The sequence below is a fragment of the Rhinopithecus roxellana genome, chromosome 17 (genome assembly GCF_007565055.1).
Source record: "Rhinopithecus roxellana isolate Shanxi Qingling chromosome 17, ASM756505v1, whole genome shotgun sequence".
Classification (NCBI taxonomy): Eukaryota; Metazoa; Chordata; class Mammalia; order Primates; family Cercopithecidae; genus Rhinopithecus; species Rhinopithecus roxellana.
Genome location: NC_044565.1, coordinates 66427066 through 66449233, shown reverse-complemented (window position 1 = coordinate 66449233; position 22168 = coordinate 66427066). Strand labels below are relative to the sequence as shown.

The 22168-nt window shown below is 46.2% G+C and overlaps 1 protein-coding gene across 1 annotated transcript in view; it reads right to left on the bottom strand.

Moving 5' to 3' along the window:
* Nucleotides 1–18635: 18635 nt before the first annotated feature.
* Nucleotides 18636–22168, bottom strand: part of APOB (apolipoprotein B) — a 42432-nt gene continuing 38899 nt past the window's right edge. The window contains exons 27-29 of the mRNA XM_010383001.2: nt 21882–21996; nt 21607–21778; nt 18636–20669 (exon numbers count right to left, since the gene is read on the bottom strand). Of these exons, the coding sequence (XP_010381303.2) occupies nt 19065–20669; nt 21607–21778; nt 21882–21996 (1892 nt within the window). The 3' untranslated portion in view covers nt 18636–19064. The remainder of the gene's footprint in view (nt 20670–21606; nt 21779–21881; nt 21997–22168) is intronic.

Sequence of the window (22168 nt, the reverse complement as noted above, 5' to 3'; positions counted from 1 at the left end):
GGTGGTACTTGTCCATCTTTTTCCCTCTGTGTCCCTCTGGGATGGCATCGCTACCCTTCTCTGCTTCTTTCAGGTCAGGATCCTTCTCTGGGGCTTCCTCTGCAAGGAACTTCATTTCTGTGGTCTTAGAATTTCAGAATTTCAGCTCTTCCAGGATTTGGGTTTGCTCTGGAACCTAGTGTGACCCTAACTCTACATGACCTTTCTGTGCCAGTGCCTTAAACTTTTTGAGCTGTAGTTTCTGTATCTTTTAGTTCAAATTCTGGAGTGAGTAGGAAAAAGGAGAGAGATCAATTAGACTGACTTACCTTGGTCATATGCTATCCCTCCCCTCCCACTACCAATCCCAGTCATGCAGGCCCACAGCTGGGGCTGTGTTGAAACATGAAAGGGTCATGGGCAGTGGGGATATTTCACTGCAAGAGACACTGCAAATGCATGTTGAATGAGGGAGGGGAATTCCCAGGAGTTCTGGCTGACCTGAGACATGGCGGGAGGACTCCAAGGTGTGAAACTCATGAGATGGGGAGTACGGAGATTGGGAAGTTCACTAGGTTCAGGGGTTAGTGTTTGGGGGATAATGGGAAAGTTGGTTTGGGACTCACTGAGTTTGACAAACTCTTGAAATAGGCGCTTCATTCAATTGAGTGAAGTTTATGGGGCTGCAGAAGCTGCATGCACACTTCCCTCTGAGGGATGCTGGGATATAAGGGTAGGGTTCCCAGGACAGACACCTGGGACAGGTGCTGTGGGATGCAGAGATGTAGATTTGAAAAGGTTAAACCACAATCACTCACTATGAGTGGGGAAAGAATCAGGCCAGGTTTCCTCTAGTCTGGCCCCAGGAAACGTGTTCCGAGTTCCTTAAGAGAAGAGACTGTTGAAATGGAAAGAGTCTGTTTGTTTTGGGAGCCCCCAAAAGACCTCCACTTATTGAGGTCATCTGAAGTGTGGCTGGAAGCCCAGCTAACAATTGGGAAAAGCCTGGTTTCAAAGTCAATTCAGAGGTAAGAGGGTAACAACAAGGAAGAAGTCCAAGAGGCAGAGAGAGAGATGTTCAAGGAAACAGGGGAGCAGGGCAAGTTCTATAACCGTAAAGAAGAGCATGTGAGCTGCAGGGCCCTGGAGGAGGGGGAGAGTCCTAGGGGCTTGGAATCCAGTGACTTTTCAGGATGGGAGCCCAGGGTCACAGGTCACTGGGATTGTTCTCTAGGGTCTGGAGTGGTGTCGAAGACCAAGGTAACTCAGAGGGAAGATTGAGCCTATGACCTTCCTAACACTGTCCAGGAGGAACTCTGCGCTATACCAGATGAATCCAGTTTAACTCAGAAAATATTTTAGGGAATGAACTGGTATCAGGAAGAAAACCAAAGGCACATTGAGCAGCTGTTTGTCTCCTGGAAAAATCCATCCAGTTCAGGTGACGACAATGAGGAGGGCAGAATGGGTGCAGCTTTTCCCCTGGTCTGGAAGTTCTTGGGCATCCAGCCCAGAAGCACCTGCACAGACACCAGCCCCGACTCTTTCCTGGCTCAAGCAACTCCCCAGGGCCCTGGACATGTAGGGGAAGCTGTAAGGAAAGTCTAGCCAGCAATGCCTGTTGGTGGTAATTGATCTGTCTGGAGGGTCAACGTGAATCATTAATTGATAACTTATGACAAATCTCTGCATGTTATTATCTTGTATTTGCGTTTGAAAGTCATCCTCCTGGGCTGTGACGAAGGGGTATGCTCAATATAGAATTTCTGCTCTGGTTGAGAAAGTAGCTTTTGGCTGTGAAAGCGACAGACTGTCAATTGTCTGTGTTTCAGCCTTCACATTGTATTTCCTGCTCTGCTGTGAGGCAGTAACCAGCCACGCACCCCCTCTCAGTCTGCTCCGTGCTGATCAGAAACATTCCTGTCCCTCTGTCGAAGCCATGACAATTCTGTTGAGGCAGAGGCCTGGATTGGAGCCCCTCTGCTTCCCTGGCCAGGCAGAAGCTCCACCTGTGGAACTCAGCCCCAAAACTTTTTGGGAGAAGAACAAAAAGCAGTTCTGATTGATTGAGCATCTGAGGATTGCTGTGGCCCAAATCAATGCTTATTGTCATGGTGACGAGCTCAAGCCAGGAGTGACTGGGCATGAAGTGGATGGCAGGGGATGGATGGAGAGTCTACAGACATAGCCTGGAGCAATTAAGACCACAGGTTCTGGAGTTAGAGTTGCGTTCAAATCCCTGCTTCACCATTTACTAACTGTGTGTCTTTGGGCAATTTGCTGAACCTCATTGGGTCTTGGTTTTCTCATTTGTCAAACGGGAATAATAACACCAACATCAGAGGGTTGCAGTAAATATTAAATGGAAAAAATGCAGACAAAACACTGCTCCTAGAATGTACTCAAAAAGCATTAGCTTTCTTAGTGTCAACATTGCTGGTGCTACATTTGCACTCTGCTTGATTCTCAACGTCTAGTGTAGGCAGTGCATGGAGGCAGAGAGAGCTAGCTGCTTGCTTTAAATAACATACGTGAAGAATCTGTCACGTTTTGGAGATGCCAGCCAAAAAACATCTTATTTTCAGCCAAGCACTTTGTTTGTCCAGCTACAGAGTGTGACCTGTTTATCAGAGACAAGGACACCCTAGTCCCATTTTTGTTACTTCTCAAGAAGTACAGCCGGGCGTGGCAGCTCACACCTGTAATCCCAGCACTTTGGGAGGCCGAGGTGGGCGGATCACAAGGTCAGGAGATTGAGACCATTCTGGCTAACACAGAGAAATCCCATTTCTACTAAAAATACAAAAAATTAGCTGGGCGTGGTGGCAGGCATCTGTAGTCCCAGCTGCTCGGGAGGCTGAGGCAGGAGAATGGCATGAACCCATGAGGTGGAGCTTGCAGTGAGCTGAGATCGTGCCACTGTGCTCTAGCTGGGCGACAGAACGAGACTCCATCTCAAAAAAAAAAAAAAAAAAAAAAAAAGTACAGCCAGAGGAGAAAATGAAGTTGTGGCTTGGTTGCATCCCACGATACAGACATTTTCCTTTTTGATAGGCACATTCGCCTTTCCAGTGGCCCAGTAAAATGCGCAGGAACTCAGAATCACTTATGGTCGCCGGAGGAAATGATACCCTTTGAAAGAGGGTTGAGAACAATGTGAATGTTATGTGATATCTGCTGTGCATAGAGTAGAAGGAGCAAACCAATTAACTAATGGAATATGGAGCATCTGGGGGAACTGCAGGGACTGGAAAAGCCAAGAAAAGCCACAAAATGATCCCCACGTGGACAGGAGTCTGCTGCTGAAGTGTAGCCAGAACTAAAACTCCAGTGGCTTTGACAAAATCTGGATCGTTCTCCCAAGTTCTCCTTATTTTTGTTCTAGGATGGGCACATCCCTCTTTGAACAGTTAAGTTCTTATATCAGAGCCCAAATGCCAACCTTTATTCCTCTCTTTCTGAAATCCTGAGACTCTGCCCAGGAAGGCTTTGCTTTCATGCTGTCTTCTGCAGCAGGTGCACCTGGAAGTAGCTCCTCCACTGAATTGCCAGCCCAGGCTAAGGACACCAAGCCTCAGCCAGACTTGAATCCTTGAGACAGGAGCAGACTTTTAGTGGGTGTCTAGCACATCCAGTGAAGGATCTCTGGGAAACTTGTGCAATCCTCAATTAGCAATGTCTTTCATGGATTGGGGCACACACTACATAGGTTAGCCAGGAAGTAGTGCCTGGTAAGTGATTTAAAAATGTTTGTAAAGCAAAAAAACAAATAAATGAATAATGAGTAGAAACAGGTGAGGCTTTCTTAGTGTCAACATTGCTGCAGGTCACATGAGCGGTTTGTTGAAGGCATAGACTAGACAGCAGTCTTTGGATTGGCAGCTAAGAATTCTTTCCCTTTGTATGATTTGCTCTAACTGTTAGCTCAAAGCATGGGGGCTGCGAGAAATCACCAACAAAAGGAGGGTAGAAGAAAGAGGGAAGATCTGGTAAAGGCCAATGTTCTTTCTCAGCTCCTGTTTGATCTGGTCGGAAACAGATGCATTTGGACTCAGCCTGGGAAGAAACCTCTGCTTAAAAGAGACAAGGTAGGCCAGGGAGACTCCTGGCTTCTCTACCACTCAAAAAAAAAAAAAAAAAAAAAAAAAAAAAAAAAAAAAAAAAAATTGGATGCAAGAATTTCCACTGCAAATTGCTGGTCACATGTATTCTCCATCTAGAAATCATTTGTTAATCAATGAGTGCAGTTTTTTTTCTTGGTATGTTGAATCACATCTGGAAATGATCTATCCCCATAAATGGATGCTCAGGAGATGATTACAAAATTCTGATTGTGCCCAAATGAGTATGGAAATGTTTAATAAGGAGCTGGGATCTTGGGATGCCTGTGAGGCACATTCTTGAATCCTCATGGTCTGGACCTCACTTTGGGCAAAAGAGACCAAGTGGAGGATTAGGGAAGTGCTGGTTCAGTTTCTGTTTCCCACTGTAGTGTGCAGCAGGAGTCCCCTGCTCCCCTGCTCGCCCTTCTCTGTCCATCTGGAGCCCTACTTTCTATTGCTTTTTTCCCAGGAAGGACGAAAGGCAGGGAGGAGATCATGGGGATGAAAAGCCTTGGCATCTCATAGAAACACCACGAGGATCTTGGCATGTGGGGACTGTGATTCTGTTTCACCCTTGGAGAGGTTAAGCCATGCTATAAATCTTTTTGAGCATACAGTCCCATAGCTCTGACTTGCTCAAGGTCATGTAACAAACTAGAGTCTGATTGCTAGACTTCTAGTGCGGTGCTTTTTGTGTGATGAGCTCTTTGGAACCCTCTGTCTCCTGAGCAGGTCCATGGAGTGGCTCTTCCTGTCATAGGACCAAACTATTGAAATTTGGAAGACACTGGGCGTATGCATGTGTGGGGGTGCATCTATTCATGTATGTGTCCATGCATGCATACATTTATGCAGATATGCGTATCTGCACGTGCATGTGTTTGTGTGTGTGTGTGCACAAGCCTGTGACTGTATGTAGGCATTTCTGCATTTCTGTGTCCTCCGTGTGCATGTGTTGGGCCAGGAGTCAATATAATGTGTACACCTACATGCCTGTGTCTATATGCTTCGGTTACCATTACCAAGGGCCCTACTTAGGATGTTTAGTACCCAGTCTACCACAGTCACTGACCAGTCAGAATAAACACTGTCAGTAACTCAACATTGGCTGGAGTCCTGAGAGGCCAGAGGGTCCCATGGGAGAAGTCAGAATGACTGGGGTATGTGTGAGAGTCTGGGGAGCTTGGGGGCAGCCCCTATACACCAAGTGGTCCAAAAGTATTTCAATACTTTAATGGCTGGCATGGCCTTCCTCGTGCTATTTGGAAGAATATCAGTTCTTCTGTCCTCAGAAATAAACCTGGGTAAGCGATTAGGAAGATGTGTTCTGGTTAATGTTTGATTTTCAACAAAAGGACTGACACAATTGAATTTGACAAGTTAGAGTCCTCTGTTGGCTCTAGACAAGTTATTTAATCCCCCTGAAAAATTGGGATGATCATACTCACCTTTGTACAAGTTGGTGTAAGGGTGAAATGAGCTTATACCCATACAGTGTGCCTGGCACATGGAAGTTGTTACTGTTATTGGTGTCATCAGTTTTATTGTAAAATGGCACAGTGAATGTTTCCAGGTACGGTTCTGGAGATCACACAGATCTGGAATTTATGCCTACTTGACTGTTCATAAGTTTTAGAAGTGAAGCTACTTAACCTTTCTGAGTCTCAGTTTCCCCATCTGTAAAATAAAGACACAGGATGTTACTATGCGTTTGTTGCAGCACCATTAACGTGACCTTACAAGAAGTGATCTAGAGCTGAGCTCTGTTAAATTACTCCTGATGATGATGGTGATGGTGGTGATGATACTATAGGGGCTCCCCTCTGAAGTCTGCCAGAATCTGAAGGCCTTTAGAGATCACTTGGTCCTATTGTTTCTTTGTACAGATGAGACTGATGGGGTCTGTAGAGGTGTGACGGGGGCCTGACCTGAGGCCTCCCTGGGGCTGTGACCTGAGGGCCCACTGAGGCATGGGCAGCCTCCAGCTGGGAATGGCCTCCCCATGTTGCTGAGCCCTGGGCTGCACAGCAGACTTTGGGACTTGGAGAGAACATCAGTGCCGGATGATGCGCGTTTCATTACTTTCAATAGATGTGTAAGTTGTTGCTGATGACTGATAACTTGCTCCCGTTCACCACATGTGTGCTGTGGCAGACACCCTGCAGGGACCTGGGCTTCTAGTGACTTCAGGGTGGGAGAGGAGAAAAGAGGGCATCACCGGACTTCTTCCCCGGTGGATGGAACAGCTGCATGGCTTGTCCACATTGGCAGGCTATGCTGTCCTGGTCCCCTGAGAAACCTCCTCCCCACATTTTGAGGCCTGCATATATGCTGCCCTTAAGCATGGATGGCAGAGGCAGGAACTCAACAGAGACCTAGGCCTCCCAGCATCAGGTACCAAACACGACAGAAACCTATTGCAACTTTAGGAGATGGTGAGAGACGTAGAGGTGTTTGGTACTCAGGGATGATCAGATAAAAGCACTTAGACAGCATTTACATTGCATCAGATACTACTCTAAGGAGTTTACACAATGAACTTCTAAATCTTCACCAGAACCTTCTGAGGTAGTGCAATGATTATTCCTGTTTTATATATACAGAAGTGGAGGCACAGAACAGCTCCCTAACCTGTCCAAGGTTATCCCTAAGTGCACAAGAGAGCTGGAATTACAACTCAGGCAGGTGGGCCTGGAGTCTGTTCTTTCCATGTCCTCAGTTAGAGGCCGGGACAGAAGGACAAAGCCTCTTTCCCTTGGTGAGATTTGGGCTGAATGCTGGGAAACTGAGCATGGACATTTTCTCCAGGCAAAGTGAACAGCCCTGGAGCGGCCACACTCAGTTGCCCGGTGAGCCCCTGGAGAACGCCAAGGCAACATCAATCACAGCGTGGTCCCTCCTGGGGACTGGCCCCGCCTCACCCTGCCTCTCCTCACTCACTTGCTGAGTTCTCACGGAGAAAGGGACGGGAAGGGAGCACAGCCTTCCGTTGAAGCACAGGGTCATAGCATTCATGAGATGTGTGGTTGGGACCAACTCTGCCCTGAAGCTCATCAACAGGGTTATGATGAGCCACGGTCAGGAGCTTGGGACCCCAGTCATGGGCTGTGGAAGGGACAAGACCTGTGAAACCCAGGCCCAGCCAAGGGAGGGTACAGGACAAACTAAGAGGAGGAAAGAGGACAGTTGGCTTAGAGGGGAGGGAGGTCTGCAGGTTGGGAGATTGGGGGTCCCAGAGGAGGGAGCCTCTGGGAGCTTTTTTGGGGCAAGGAAGTGGGTGAAGAGGTGGCATGTCACTGAGAAAAGAAAGGGAAGGGTCTGGCTGCTGCCGAAGCCCTGGAGGCACATCTGCTGAGCCCTTTCCCCCAGATGTCAGAAGGGCTGGCTGCTGCTCAGGGGGCAGGGGTCCTGCCAGCTGGGGCTGGCCACAGAGCCCCTTCCTGTGTGCGGCGCTGAGCGGAGAGCAGTGTTGAGCTCATTTGCTTATCCTCGTGTGTTCACCTCCCCCAGCTCCTCTGTGTGCCCCCAAGGTTCATGATAGGCACTGGAGATGATGTATTGAGGGAACAAGAAAAACTAAGGAAAAGTGACCAGGGGTCTCCCTACTCTGACCTTACTGTCCCAGCAGAGCTTGCCTGGGGCAGAGGGTTGGCCATGCCTGGAGGAGTTAAGTGTGGGCTTTACCAGCTCCCACAGATCTCTAAATTTGTGTCTGGGGGACACAGGACTATTTTGGTGGTGCTGCAGGGATGTGTCAGGAGGAAGCCTCAGCCCTGACCAGCACCCTTCACTCTTCAGCTTTTGGGGAAGGGCACTCCTGGTCCAGCCTTGGTTTACACTGACCTCAGTGTCTGATCCTCAAAGCAACACAGCAGAGTTTCCTGGGAGGCAGGCCATGGCAGGAAGAAGGCCCCCACCTGCTCCCCGAGGGAAGACACAGATCATCGGGGCCACCCTCTTTCCCCTTCCTCTTCAGAGTCTGCAAGTGACCAGAAAGGAGAGCTCATCAGGCTTTGCACACTCTGAAGGACTGTAAGTTTGGTTTTCTCTGTGTGAACAGCTGGAAAAGCCAGTGGAGAGTTCCCATCTCAGTGGGCATTGTGCTCCTTCCTCCTGGCCCTGAGCAGGCCTGGCCTCGCCCTAGCCTGAGCAGTGGCAGCGGAGAGGCCCAAGGGGCTGGATTCTCAGGGGTTTCCAGACCTGAAACTGAACCTTTCCTGGGGCTGTCTGACAGTCTCACCTCCAGCTCTCTGTTTCGTTCTGAACCACTCACATTACACTTTAGCACTTAATTCAACAGTCATTGAAAATATGCTGGTTTTCGTTTTTTCATAGTTTTGACCTAAGGTCGTGTCGGTGCCAATTTCCTTTAAAATAATTCCCTACCTGTGGGCCACTGGTGTGAAATCCCAGCAGCAGCTCCCGCCGACCCTCCCTCCATAATTCCACGGCCTCCCCTTGCTCACGCTCCCCTCGGGGTTCCTTGGCCTCTGTGTTTATACACTAATGTTTTTTCTCACACGGTCATTGTGCAGCTTTCCTTAATTTGGTGTCCCGCTGGGTGCCGGCAGGAAGCCACTCAAACATTATGTCAGTGATCTCAAAATTGAACCCCAGGGCTTTCTTCTGCCAGCAGATGTGTGGCACACTTTATTAACTCAAGTACCCACGAGTTGAAAATTTCATTAGTTTGAGGGGAGGGCTAAGTCCCATCAAGAGACCTGGTCTGGACAGATTCTTTGTGTCAACCTGACCCCTAGCAAAACGGATTATTGTTCTAAGTGAGACAAGTGACCTAATGTTCTGCCTATTATGCACACATGGTCTGTAACCTTTTAAAATACGAGTGTGGGAAAACAGCGCATTCTGCCACATCCCTGACCAAAAATTCCTGACAGGTGGCAGCCGGCCTCTTAGCAACGCCACCAGGAGCCTGGAGTTATCCAGGGGCCACGGTGGTTCCCTTAGGCCAGGTACAGGGCGGGGTCGGGAGACCACCTGCTGGGAGGAAGGAGCCCATGAAGTCAGCACTCAGGCTCCAGTGCCGCCCTGTGACAGGTCAGGGGACAGCCTTGCATGGGCCATGAGAGCCCACCTCCTATGCCTCCTTAGGGTGGGTCCCCGGAGTTTCCACCAGACTGGGAGACTCACAGGGAAGCAGTTTGCTTGCTGTGCAAAGAAAATTTCCCAAGCCTCCGTGCTAGGCACTGAGTGCAGCCACATACCTGCACAAGACCCCCTTCTCACCTGCTCACCCAGGCCCTCTCACACTACCTTGTTCCAAGTGGCCTGATATTCTGCCTGCTAGGCACACACAGTCTGTTCCCTTTTCAGGTACAAGTGGGGAAAAAGGACACTTTCTGTCACGTCCATTACCACAAATTCCTGACAGGTGGCAACCGGGCTCTGTGGAGAAAGGAGCAACATGCTCAGCTGAGCTCAGCACCCCGAGGCCACCTTAGCAAGGCCGGAGCCTGGCCTGTGGAGGAGACAGGTGTCCCAGCTGTGGCCCAGAAGTGTGCAAAGGTTGGGGATGAGAAGGTGGAAAGACTATGGGGTTGGGCAGGGAGGTGTAATCTCTGCTTGGAGCATGGCTGGAGGACAGCAGGAGGGACAGGGAGGGCCTCCAGGAAGGAGGGCCTGAGCAGGGCGTGAACAGGCCAGAGGAAGAGGGTGAGGAGGGGTTCTGGGAAGGAATGGGCCAAGGTGTGGGTCTTGGGTGGAGTTTCGGGGGATGCGAAGCAGAGGCTGTGATCATGCACAGCACGCTTGCTCTGACCTGTGTTTCGGGCTCAGACACAGAGCAGTCCCTAGGCTGACAGACCCCACCATAGTGGGGACAGGCAACATTTTTCATGGTACCTCAGTCTCTAGTGGGCCTGTTGTGGGGATGCATCTTCTGACAGACCCATCTCTTTTGGGGCAGATGAGAATTCCTGGAGATCCAGGGATGCAACCTTCAGGCCTGGGTTGGTTCTCCCCAGAGTCTCTGTGACCTGGCCTCCCAGAGAGCTGAGGGTAGGGCTGCACTGGCCCCTACCTTCTGACAGACACAAAGCAGAGCTGGTTGTAAAAACTTAATTAAATGAAATATTTTAACAAGAAATTCCTAGAACGGAATGCCTTGCTCATAAGCAAGCCATCACAGAAATAAAAGCTGACAGAAAGCGTGTGTTCTGTCCAGCAAGAGAAAGTTTCTGCAAGAAGCAAGATAGTGCAGAGAGCTGGCCTGTGCTGGACCAGTGGCTGAGCAAGCTGGCTCCTGGAGTCAAAGCCAGGCAGAGTCGGGACACAGCCCTGGGGATGTGACTACTTGGCTCAGGAATGCGTGAACTCCAGATCATAATTCATGCATTCCACAAACTCTTCCTGAGCACCTACTGTGTGCTGGGCAGTGTGCCGGGTTCTGGGCGTACAATGCCTTCAGCGTTCACTAGGTGCTCCTGTGAGAGGGCTATTTTGCAAGATGAAGAAATGGGGGCTTAGGGAAGTGATGCCACAGGGTACCACTGAGGCAGAGCTGGGTCAAGAACTCAGGTCTGCGAATCTTCAAGTCCAAGGTCTTTACCATCTGACCTACTCTTTACACCATAGCTCAGTCAGCAGAGGTGCTGAAGAGGAAACTCAACTGAGTTTGCAGGCTGCTAAATTGTGGCTGGCCCCATGCAAGGCCACCTCTGGGGCTGGAGTGTGCCCGCTGTACCTTCCTGGGGGGTTGCAACAAAATCCTGTCCTCACAGTGGACTGAGAGTGGACAGAGACACTCATTCCCATACTGAGGAAAGGGCCTGCAGATCAGAGTGCGTAGCTCGCCCAGTGGACTTCATGGAGGAGGTGGCACTTGAGAGGACCTTGAATGTTTCTGTAGAGAGTCAGGGAAGATGTGCCCCTACATAGGAGGGGAAAGGGAGTAAGCCACGCCTGAGAATGGGTAGCAGAGCATGGAGTGATGCTAAGTGGCAGGAGGAGCCTGCACTAGAGGCGAGAGTGCAGCCTGGCTCAGGGACTGACTCTCCAGGGAAATGTTGCCCTCTGCATGTGTCGGCAAGGATGAGGTAACAAACATCTCCTGCTCCCTTGCCCATCTCGGGTGAGTATGAGGAAAATGCATCACACGCACAAGCCAAGGAACTGGCTTGATATCTCCTGACTGATTATTTCCCAGGCTAGAAGGATTTCGGGAACAGCAGAGTCAAATCCTTCCTGCCACCTGGTGCCTTTGTCGCACACCATCTTCCAGTGGTCTCAGTAGGACTTGGCTCAGGACCAACCTGATTTAAGAAAATTCTGTCAAAAACCCTGACATCTGCAAAGAAGACTCATTTTAGGTAAAATCGTTCACAGGGTAAGAGGAAACTTTGTTTTACAGGAATATTCTCCATCAGGTTCTCTTATGTTGTAAATTTCAAATATTCTTTGATTTATTCAAGGAAATGCCCAAACTTTACAGGATATGATGAGTGCGTAAAGTGAGACAGGGCTGTGTTTGGTTCAGAAATCAGCTTACAACAAGTGCCTCTTTTTTGCAGCAGAGAAATTGTCTTTACATTCTATCCCCTATGCTCCCCCAAGAACTCAGCCCCCTATTGCCCAGGGAGTCTGGAGAAGGAAAAGGGAGTCTAGGGGTGGGCGAGTCCTATGTTTGGATGACTCTCTGCCTCTGGTATTATTGGGAAGTTGGGGTTGTGTGTGCACTCTGTCCCAGCATTGTGGCTTTGCCCCATTCACAGAGCTGAGGGGAGACCCTGCATCCCTGGCTTATCTCTGTACCTGTCATAGGAAAGAGTCAGCCCTGCATGGGCAGCGGGACCTGTGAGTGGGGAGGCAGGGTGCCCAGGACGGGGAAGCAGAGGTGGAGGCTAAACCCACGCAATAGAGCATGACAGCAAGCCAGTCAGCCTTGTGAAACTGCAGCCCTTTCCATCTCCCATCCAAACCTTTTTCTGAGAGAACAAGCCTAGAAGTGCCACTTTAGTGTGTGTGCTTAGCCAGAGACGGCAGCACGCAACAGGGCTGAGTGAGTTGTCTCAGAGGCATCCATGAAGGGAATGATTGCTTTCAGGGAATCCCCAAGAGGAGGCCCTTCAGCTACCCAGCCACAGGGTGAGACATGGAGGAAAACTGACGAGACCTCAGGGGAAACCCCTTGGAAGGGCCTGGTTGATTTCAGTTTGGCCTGGGGAGTGACACAGGCAAGGACAACTGGATCAAGGCAAGCACATGGCCTGGGTGTGCTTTAGTAGGGATCAGAGGGGTCTTCAAGGACTGAGAGACATTCTTTGCTGGGTCTTGGAGGAGTTTTGTAGAGAGAATAAAAAGAAGCAGTCACAGAGGTGAAAAGCTTAGATGGTATAGGAGGACCCGGGCTCATTCAGTTCATCTGGAGCACGTTATTGTTCTCTGAGTTCCCATTTTACAGATGAAGTAACTGAGGAACAGAGAGGCGAAGTGACTGTCCCAGGACCCCATGGCTGGTGAGTGGCACACTTGGAACTCACACCCACGTCTCTCTCCCAAGTGTGTTCTGCGACCTCCTGTCTCTTCTGTCTTTATGATCCTAGGATCCCTATAAGTCCTCTTCATTTGGGTCCCTCCCAGACTGAACACCATGTCCAGCCTCCTACAGCAATGTCTTGTTTATTTCTCTGCCCTGAATGCTTATGCATGGCTAAGAGAAGGGGCTTGATAAATAGCTGCTGAAGCAATAATTTTGCCTTGAAAAGGAGGAATTGATCTACCCAAAAATCTCAGGTGAAGAGGAAAAGGAAGCATGAAATAATTTAAGTGCTTCATAAAAACCATGCACTTAAAGGCGTTACTTTTTCCTCCTTTGCTTTACTTAATTAAATAAATAATATAACTAAGTCAATTAATAGCGCCATAAGCACCTACAAACTCACCCCTTAGCATGAGAATGAGGGCATGAGGATCACCCACATTGACCCACGAGTCCTCACCCTGCCTTCCCTGCCTCTCCCCACCAGATCATAACCTATACTGAATGTCGAGTTTAGCATTCCCTGGCTTCAAAACTATAATCCTAGAAAACAAAGCGCTTTGTTCTCGATTTTAACTTTATTAAAAGAGTCTGGCAGCTGGGCTCGGTGGCTCACACCTGTAATCCCAGCACTTTGGGAGGCTGAGGTGGATGGATCATGAGGTCAGGAGATTGAGACCATCCTGGCCCATATGGTGAAACCCCATCTCTACCAAAACACAAAAGATTAGCTGGGCATGGTGGCACGTGCCAGTAATCTCAGCTACTCGGGAGGCTGAGGCAGGGGAATCGCTTGAACCCAGGTGGCGAAGGTTGCAGTGAGCCAAGATCCTGCCACTGCACTTCAGCCTGGTGACAGAGCAAGACTCCGTCTCAAACAAACAAACAAACAAAAAACTAAACCTAAAACAAAAACAAACAAAAACCCGAAGAGTCTGGCACTGCGTTTCATTTTCCAGGACTTGCATTCTTATTCTCTATTATGTTGTGGTCAGATTCCTCTATGTAGTTGAGTATAATTGTAATTGTACATCATTTATTTTGACTTCTGTCAATAGAAAACCATCGATGCATTCGTTTGCTGTGTGCCAGGCTCCATGTATGTTACCTCATTTAATCTTTGTAACAACTCTGTAACGTAAGAGGGGACCACTTTCTCCTCCTGCTCAGAGTCGCTCAACCTATTTTTCTCTCTTGATCTCCATTTTAATGATGAAACTGAAGGTTAGGAAACTCAAGTGACTTTTCTGAAGTTAAATAATTCATGAATGCTGAAGCTTGAATTTGAGAGTGGGGACTTCTTTTGAGAGGAGGGAAGTATTGACTGCCTTGGTTCCCAACCTCAGCTCAACAGAGCTACAGGGCAGCAGTCAGCCCTCTCTATTGTTCTTTCCAGGATCATCCAGCATCCCATGTGATTACAGAAATGTTCTAATGACCCTAGCTCCAACCCCAGTGCAAAGGCTTTAGGTCTCCTGGAGCTATCCTCAGCTCCATTACTCTAGAAAGACCTTGGCACAAGCCTGGATGAGCCCCACCTGATGGAAAAGCAGAGGAATGGAGAGGGAATTGGTGGAGCTGAGCTATTGGTCCAGCTGTGCTTTCCTTAGGCACTGTTTCTGGGTTAGAATCTAAACTCTGGATGCCTCTGCCCACTGTGGTTTGGTGTTCGTGCTGCACAGCTGACAGCCCAAGCCACAGTTGAAAAACAAGGGTGGGGACACAGGTCTGCAGTTCATGAACCAGTCCACCTTCAAGGCCTGAGTCATCTCTCTCACCCCAAGGATGGGCTTTGGTGGTGTCAGTCCAGGGAGTAAAATGGACACAAGTGTCATTGTTAGCGCCTAGTGCCCTGGCATTGTTGACCTGAAGCACTGTTCAGACCTGGGGAAGGCATGAGCCAGTCTATGTAGCCAGAGAAAGGCAGGGCCCTCTCCTTGTGGAAACATGTGCACCTACTCCACCAACTTTTATGAGGCTCTGGAATGTTATTTGTTGGTGACCACCCGACCATCCCACCAACAAATGGAGCACTCTGAAGGGAGTTATAGCTGACCTCTTAATGTGAAACAGCATACAAAGAGATGAGCTAAGAGGTAGGGTCTGTTTCTGCACATTTATCTCTGGTTATTAGACACTTTTAGAGGGAACATCTGTTTGCCACTCTGGCTCCCATATTGCAGGCCCCATTTGAGGGCCAGCTTGGCCCCTTCTCTGACTGAATTGGGACTAAGTCATAAATTACAGTCAGAAGGGGACCTAGAATAGGGAGTTAGAGGGGGCTTTGCTCAACTCACCAAAAAAAAGGGGAATTGAGCTGTTCAACTGACCAGGCTTCAAATGAAAAGCAGAAGAAAATGGAGGTAGCTCTGAAGACACCTGGTGGTGCGAAGTCCCATTGGGCCCATTTCTTATCAGATTTATCCTGAGGACAGCACCACTACTCTAGGCAGGACCTGGGAGTCAAACCAAAGCACACAGCTTGATCATGCTTCTGAAGCCCCAGGGACCTGGGCTGGGCTCAATTATGTGATTTCTCCTTTGGTTGAAAACTTCAGATATTTGTTTAATGGGAGGAATATCTGTGTTTACAGCAGGACTTTCCACGTCACCTCACAGTATGTTCTTAGCAGATGTACCTGTTGACTTACTCCCAGGACAATAGGGCAATGAACAGTACAAAAGGAAAAACTCTTTGTTTTCTTGTTAGGTTTCTAAAGATACTTATACAAACATAAAATTAATGCAATTATTTGTTAAAATCCTCCTTTGTCCCTACTCCTTTGGATATTGTTTCTCTAGCCTGCATTTCCAACTGGCCTGCTAGATATCCCCGGTTAGACACATCATTGCAAATGGAAACTCACTATGTGATCCCATAGTCCCATTCCAGCTGTGATAGTGGATGAGTCCACGCCTTATACTAATAATCTCCCACTCAACACATTCCTCCCATTTCTACTGAGGCTCCATAGTCCTTCAAGTTACACAGGTGCAGAATTTCCTAACTCTGAAGTCTGCTTTACTCATTCTTCCTTGTTCTTCTCTCTCCTACAACCCCTCCAATCCCTGGCTTCAGTAACTTACCAAGGCAACTCCATTTCTAAGAGCTTTCACACCCATCCTCTATGTTTTACTCAATCAGCCACCTGTTTCTGTCAATTCTGCCATCCCAATCTTCTTTTATCTTACCCTCCTCACCATTCCCAACCATAGGACTTGACTGAGGTACTCCTCATCTATTACTTGGACCCTTACACAATCTCATAGATGTGGTTTGGGTCTGTGTCCTCATCCAAATTTCACGTCAAATTGTAATCCACAATGATGGAGGTGGGGCCTGGTGGGAGGTGACTGGATCATGGGGACAGATTTTCCTTTTGGTGCTGTTCTCACGATAGTGAGTGAGTTATCATGAGACCTGGTTGTTTAGAAGTGTGTAGCACCTCCCCATACTTCCTCCTGTTCCAGCCATGTAGGATGTAACTGCTTCCCCTTTGCTTTCTGCCATGATTATAAGTTTCCTGAGGCCTCCCCAGTCATGATTCCTGTACTGCCTGAGGAACCATGAGCTGATTAAACCTCTTTTCTTTTTAAATTACCCAGTCTCAGTATTCCTTTATAGCAATGCTAGAATGGACTCATACACTCATATCCAGATTCACCCCATTACAATTCATTATCCATATGCTATCATATGTTGGTTTTCCTAAATCACAATGCATGTCACCCTTCTGCTCAAAAGCTCACTGGTTGTCCTTCAGCAAAGAGAGTGTCATCTTTTCACTCTGACATTCAAGCCCTCTACAGTACTACAGATCTGCCTTTCCAATCCTCTCTCCTTCTTACCTTTCCTGTGCTTTGGCTAAACTAGACAATCCAGTGTCCTTACAACACACCCATCTATCTTTCTTTACTCATCTTCTTCCTACACTGCCCTCTCTCCCTTATCTGTTTATTAAAGTCAACTTATATTCGAGATCCATTTCAACCTTTTCAATAAAAATGCCCCGATTCACAAACTTTCCTCTTTTAAATCCCTCATAGTGCTTTGTTTATATCCAACATGAGACAACACATTTCACTTTTGATAGACAAACGGGCAGATAGACCTCCAGGAACTGCATCTTATTGATCATCGTCTCCTCTACAGAACTACTGCACAGTGCCTTACACATAGAGGTGTTTTATCAATGTTCATTGAACTGGACACGTAGCCCTGCCCCCATTCTTTCTTCTTGCCATAACCTCATTTTAATAATCATCTAATGATAATGGCATTTTGTTTCTACAGGACATTAAAGGTTACAAAACTCACATATGTTATTTCAACTGATTTTCATGAAAAATTCTGCAAGGCAGGCAGAATAAATATTATCTCCATTTCATAGGTAAGATAACTGAAGCTTGCAGAAGTGAAATAAATTGCCCAAAGTACAAGCAAATAAAAAATGTGGCTATTAATTTAACCCAGAGAAGTATCCAGATATACAGTAGAAGACCAAAGAAGGGAGTAGGCAAAGTCCAAGCCCCTACAAGGATCCCTTCTTCTTCCAACCTCACTCAGTACAACAAAGACATTCTGAGCTCATCAGGGGCCCTTTGCATGAGGGACACTGGTCAAGGAACTGGGCAGTGGATACTATGTGACTGAACAATCATTTTGGATTTGTAGTGGCTGTTTTTTTTCCTTTCAACCCTAGATAGATATCAACAAATGAGCACTGGGAATCTTGGACTCCCTCTTTCCCTCCAAATTATGCCACAATCCCAGGCCTCCTTTCAGTTTGATTTTTGCTGCTTATAGCTCATCAGGGAAACTCCTGCAGAACTATTCCTGGAACTATTCCATGTGGTGCCCTGGGGTTTGGGTCTAATTCCCTTGTTTCTCTCACTCTCAAAACTGACCCCTCACTTATCTGCTCATTCATTCGCTTGCCCATCCATCCATCCATCCATCCATCCATCCATCCATCCATTATCCAACAGACTTTCCTTGAGTACCAGATTCATATGCTACCATGTATTATAGCTTCCTAGACTCTTTCTTGCTCTTCAGTTCAGTACACAAGAATATTGTTAAGGCTATGTGTTTCCTTTTCCAGGTAATGCCTGTGCATTTTAACAGTGGGCTTCACCAAGAGAATGTGAAGCTTTATGAAAGAATGGTGGAGGCTGAAGTATTTTTGAATTAAAAAAGGAGGTCTTTTCCAAACAGACCTCACATAGGATTTGGGAGGTGGTGACCTCTGATTTCTTATTGCCCCCAAGTTACACTCTCCCTTTGCTCTTCAATGTCATGGAAAAGAATGTGCTGTTTTGTATCTACCCTTGTCAGTGATATGAGTGCAAGTTTTGTTGCACAGGTTTTTTGCAGCTTTCTCTTTCTGGAGCTCAGCTTGGAGGCTCTGACTGGACATTTCCAATGTTTAAAATCAGAGTTTGAAGTGAGTGGATGTGGCAGGAGAAACCCTTGGGTTTTTATTACACTTGGGATTGTTGGATATTACATTTAGAAAAATAAGGGTGCTTAAGAGCCTAAAGAGCATACATGTATGCTGGGTTGCAGAACTGTTAGGAATCTACATCTCCACCCCTCCTCTCCCGATCATACTTTCTTTGCCTTGAATGGATCCTGGCAGAGCTCCAGGGAGACATCTGGGGTCCTTATTGCCATGAAGCCCTTGGGGCTAGGACTTCCTAGCCATTCCTTCTCCACTCCTGGCAGGCTGAGTGAAATAAAGGACCTGTTGTTTCATCTCAAGGCCTGCCCAAGAGCCTTGCCTTGCAAAGGCAGACTGTCAATGAGGAAGACTATGCGGCACGCGAAGACACCAGAGGTGTTCCTCAGGATCAAAGTATGTACAAGCCTTTGTGAATATTTTTTCCTTCTCACTTGGCAAATCCAATTCCTGAGATCAATTACCACATCTTTTAAATTTTTCTCTCATCTTTTTAACTATTCATAAAATATTGAATTATAAAATATTTAATTATAAAAAAGACAATTACCTCATCTTTTAAAATATTTTTGCAAAATATTTCCCTTTACAATCTCTCTGTTTCCATTTTTATTCTGTAACTTAAATCACACTATATGTTCTAGAGGTTTTGCTGTGCCCGAACATTTGTGTCAATGCCCTCATTTCACTGTCTTTCAATACAAGTGAGCCACATTGAGTGGTATGATACACAATAAAGACTCCATTTATTTGTTCCTCCTCCCCCAAGTTTAGCAAAATAACTCAGATCCCGATTTTCTTTAACTTGCAAAAAATGCCATCCTTCTGAGTTCAGAGACCTTCAGAGCCCTGGTGCCAGCTTTGGTGCAGGTCCAATTCATATGTGTTTCTGCTTGTAGCCTACTGCCTACTGCAGGGCTGGCTCACTGTATGGTTTTATCGATATAGGCAGTTTGAATTTTTTCTGTGCTATGTGAAAGTTCAATTGGAACAGAAGGATAAATGAAGATTGCTTTTAAAAAATTAGAGGATGATAGTAAGTTCTCCTGGAGCAAGCTTCACGTAGGGGTTCATGAGTGTGGTTGATTGCAGCTTTTTCAGTAACTCCATGATGTATATCAAAAATGTGTGGTAGTTTTGAATGGACAGGTCAATCAATCTTTTGGATTCAGCAATAAATTTTTCATAGTAATCAGAGAGTTGGTCTGAAAAATCTTGCAGTTTATATCTAAACTGCTGATGGTAATCAGAAATTATTTCCTTCATCGCAATGGCCTGGCTTTTAATTATTTCCTGAGCAGTGGTAGAAAGCTCTGCAATCTTCTCTTTCCCTTTTCCATCTGTATCGGTAAGGATGCTAAGATATTCCTGAATATTTCTGTGCAGAAATTGCTCAACTTGACTTGAGAGTTGGGAAGTAAAGTCAGAGGCACTGACAATATATTCAGAATGGAAGTCCTTAAGAGCAACTAACAGGTTCTTGATCAGCCTGACTATCTTTTCTTCAAGTTCATAATATTTCACTGTCCAGCCAACTACACTTGGATCAAAATATTCTTCACGAAGGGCCATAATGTATTGATGGATCTGCTGTAACTCTTGAGAAGCTCCCTGAAGCTCGTTTTGAATAAATTCATTGAACTTATGAAGATTAAGGCATAGGTTTTCTTTCAACAATTTAAAAACATATGGGATATAATCGTTGAAAATTGTGTTGATCTCATCTTGGATATAATTAATAAGATAAGTAAATTTCATCTCTTTCAGCTGTTTAATGTTATCTTCTATTAGTTGGAAAATGAATTGTAAAAGGTCCTGAAGATTACGTAGCACCTCTGTGGTCTTGAGAGACTGAATGTCTTTAAATACCTCTTGGGCTTCTTTTGATAAAACTTTCAACCATTCCCTATACATTGAGATTACATCTATTAGTTTATGTGTCCTTAACTCAAAAGGAAGTGTAATCACTAGGTCTTGGAAATAGGAAAACAGTATTTCTGAACCATTATGGACTTTCAGATATACCTGGGACAGTACCATACCTACCTCCCTTATGAACATAGTGCAAAGTTCCTCTCGAGTGTATGTCCCAGGTTTCCCCGGGAACTGGAATCTGGGGAAGTTCAGAAAATCGATGAGTGAGTCAATCAGATGCTTGACTTTCATATGGAATTCTTGAGTAACCCGTACCAAGCCATCAAACACCTTATCCTTGAGTCCCTGGAAACTGGTTTGGCCTTCCTGAGTCAACAGTTCTTGGTACAGATTCTGGGCCTTGTCCTTCCACTCTTGGTAGGTCCCAGTGGTGCCACTGGCTGCTTTCCGGAACTGCAGGTCGATATCATCAATTTGCCTAATGGCCCCTTGATAAACCCATTCAGCATTGCTCTGCAGATTTCTTCTCAGCTTTGAAGACGCTTCTCTCAGGGTGAGCCCTGTGTGTTCCCAGTGGTACTTGTTGACATAATCATAAAGGGCCCCTGTGGCCTTAGGCATGTTGTCTTTCAGAGAGGTTAGCAAGCCAGAAGCTGCCTCCTCTTCCCAATTAACTTTGATCTGAATTTCCTCATCAGATTCCGGGAACCTCAACTCAGTTTTGAATATGGTGAGTTTTTTATTTGGAGAGGACTAAATGTAGAAAAAAAAAAAAAAAAACATGTTTTCAATTACTCCGATTACATAATATAGTACACTAAAACTTCATTAGCAGTTAAAAATAAAGATCAGAGAATCTTTCATATACTGAAAGGGATTTATCTTTCATATGTCCGTTTGTGTGTTTGTTTTATTGTTAAATAAGTCTACTGTTGTTAATTTCCCTTTATCACATGCCCCAGAAAGGATGAAAAAAAATGCTTAGTGTTTGGCATTTACATTGTGACACTTAACATTAAAACCTTCCTGGGACTGAAAACTGGAAAAGGAGGAGGAGGGGGAAGAGAAAGAAGAGGAGAGAGAAGAAGTCAGGAAATGACAGATAGGGAAAGAAGAAGCAGCAAAAAAGGCAAGTTGGAGCCCACCCTGCAGAGACCCAGAATCCCAATATCAGTACGCATTCTCCAAGCCTATGACAAACTTAGTAACAGTAATAGAACCATGTTTGGTCTTCTCCTCTAGTAACATCACCGTTGATTTGGCCCTGGCAGAGCTTGTAAGTGACATGAGAGGAGTTTGATGTATCTCATCTAGCAATTCTATTGTGGGGAAGAATTTTAAAGTTTTAAATACTTCAGAAAACACCACTCTCTGAAAAACAGACCCTGCATATTGCTGAGCTTTCCTATGATTTAGATGATGAGGTATAACCCTCATCTTTCTGGATTTGTCCAGAATTAATAAATAACAGTGCTGATAGGATGTAATGTGTGCATCTAAAAATTAAAATCAATCAAGGACTCGTTGTAATACTTTCTAGAGAATATTTCCTCAGAGAAGAAGCTGCTTACCGCCTGTCTTTCACCTAGTTTGGGGTATCACTGAATGAATATTTGGTCTTGAATTAAATGTATCTGCCCCAATTCTCCATTCTCTCTTGGAGGCGTGTCACTCATTAGGTGGTATTTACCTGAGGGCTGTAGTAGATGTTCCATTTGGAAAAATCCACATCCATGCCCATGGTACCTATGGCTGGGGAGGCTGCTGAAGTGGAGACGCCTTTCTTGTCTTTCTGGTAGCGCAGATGGAGATCGGTGAATGCTGGGCTTTTGATATCGAGGTGCACTTTTCTTTCCCATTCTCTGAAAGCAGAAAAACAGATGAGCCATCACGAAAGGGGTATGGAGATGATGAAAATCACACTGAGTTTTCAAAAGGGGGAAAGTTTCAATAAAAGCTCTATACCGAAGTCCTTCATATTTGCCATCTTCTTCATATTCTGCACTGAAGTCCTGGTGTGCAAATGTTCCTTTAGTCTTAGAGGCTAACATACCATCTTCGATTCTGTGTGTTCCCACAACTGTATAGGGGAGATTTTATATTTTATTAGATTCATAACAGTAAAACATAGACGTTTTCATTGTGAAAACCGGGAGAATTTTATCCTAACCAGATACTTCACTTATGTTTAAAATATGCAATGTACAGCTCATAGTTGTTTTAAAATAAATAGCTAAAAGACATTGTTAGTC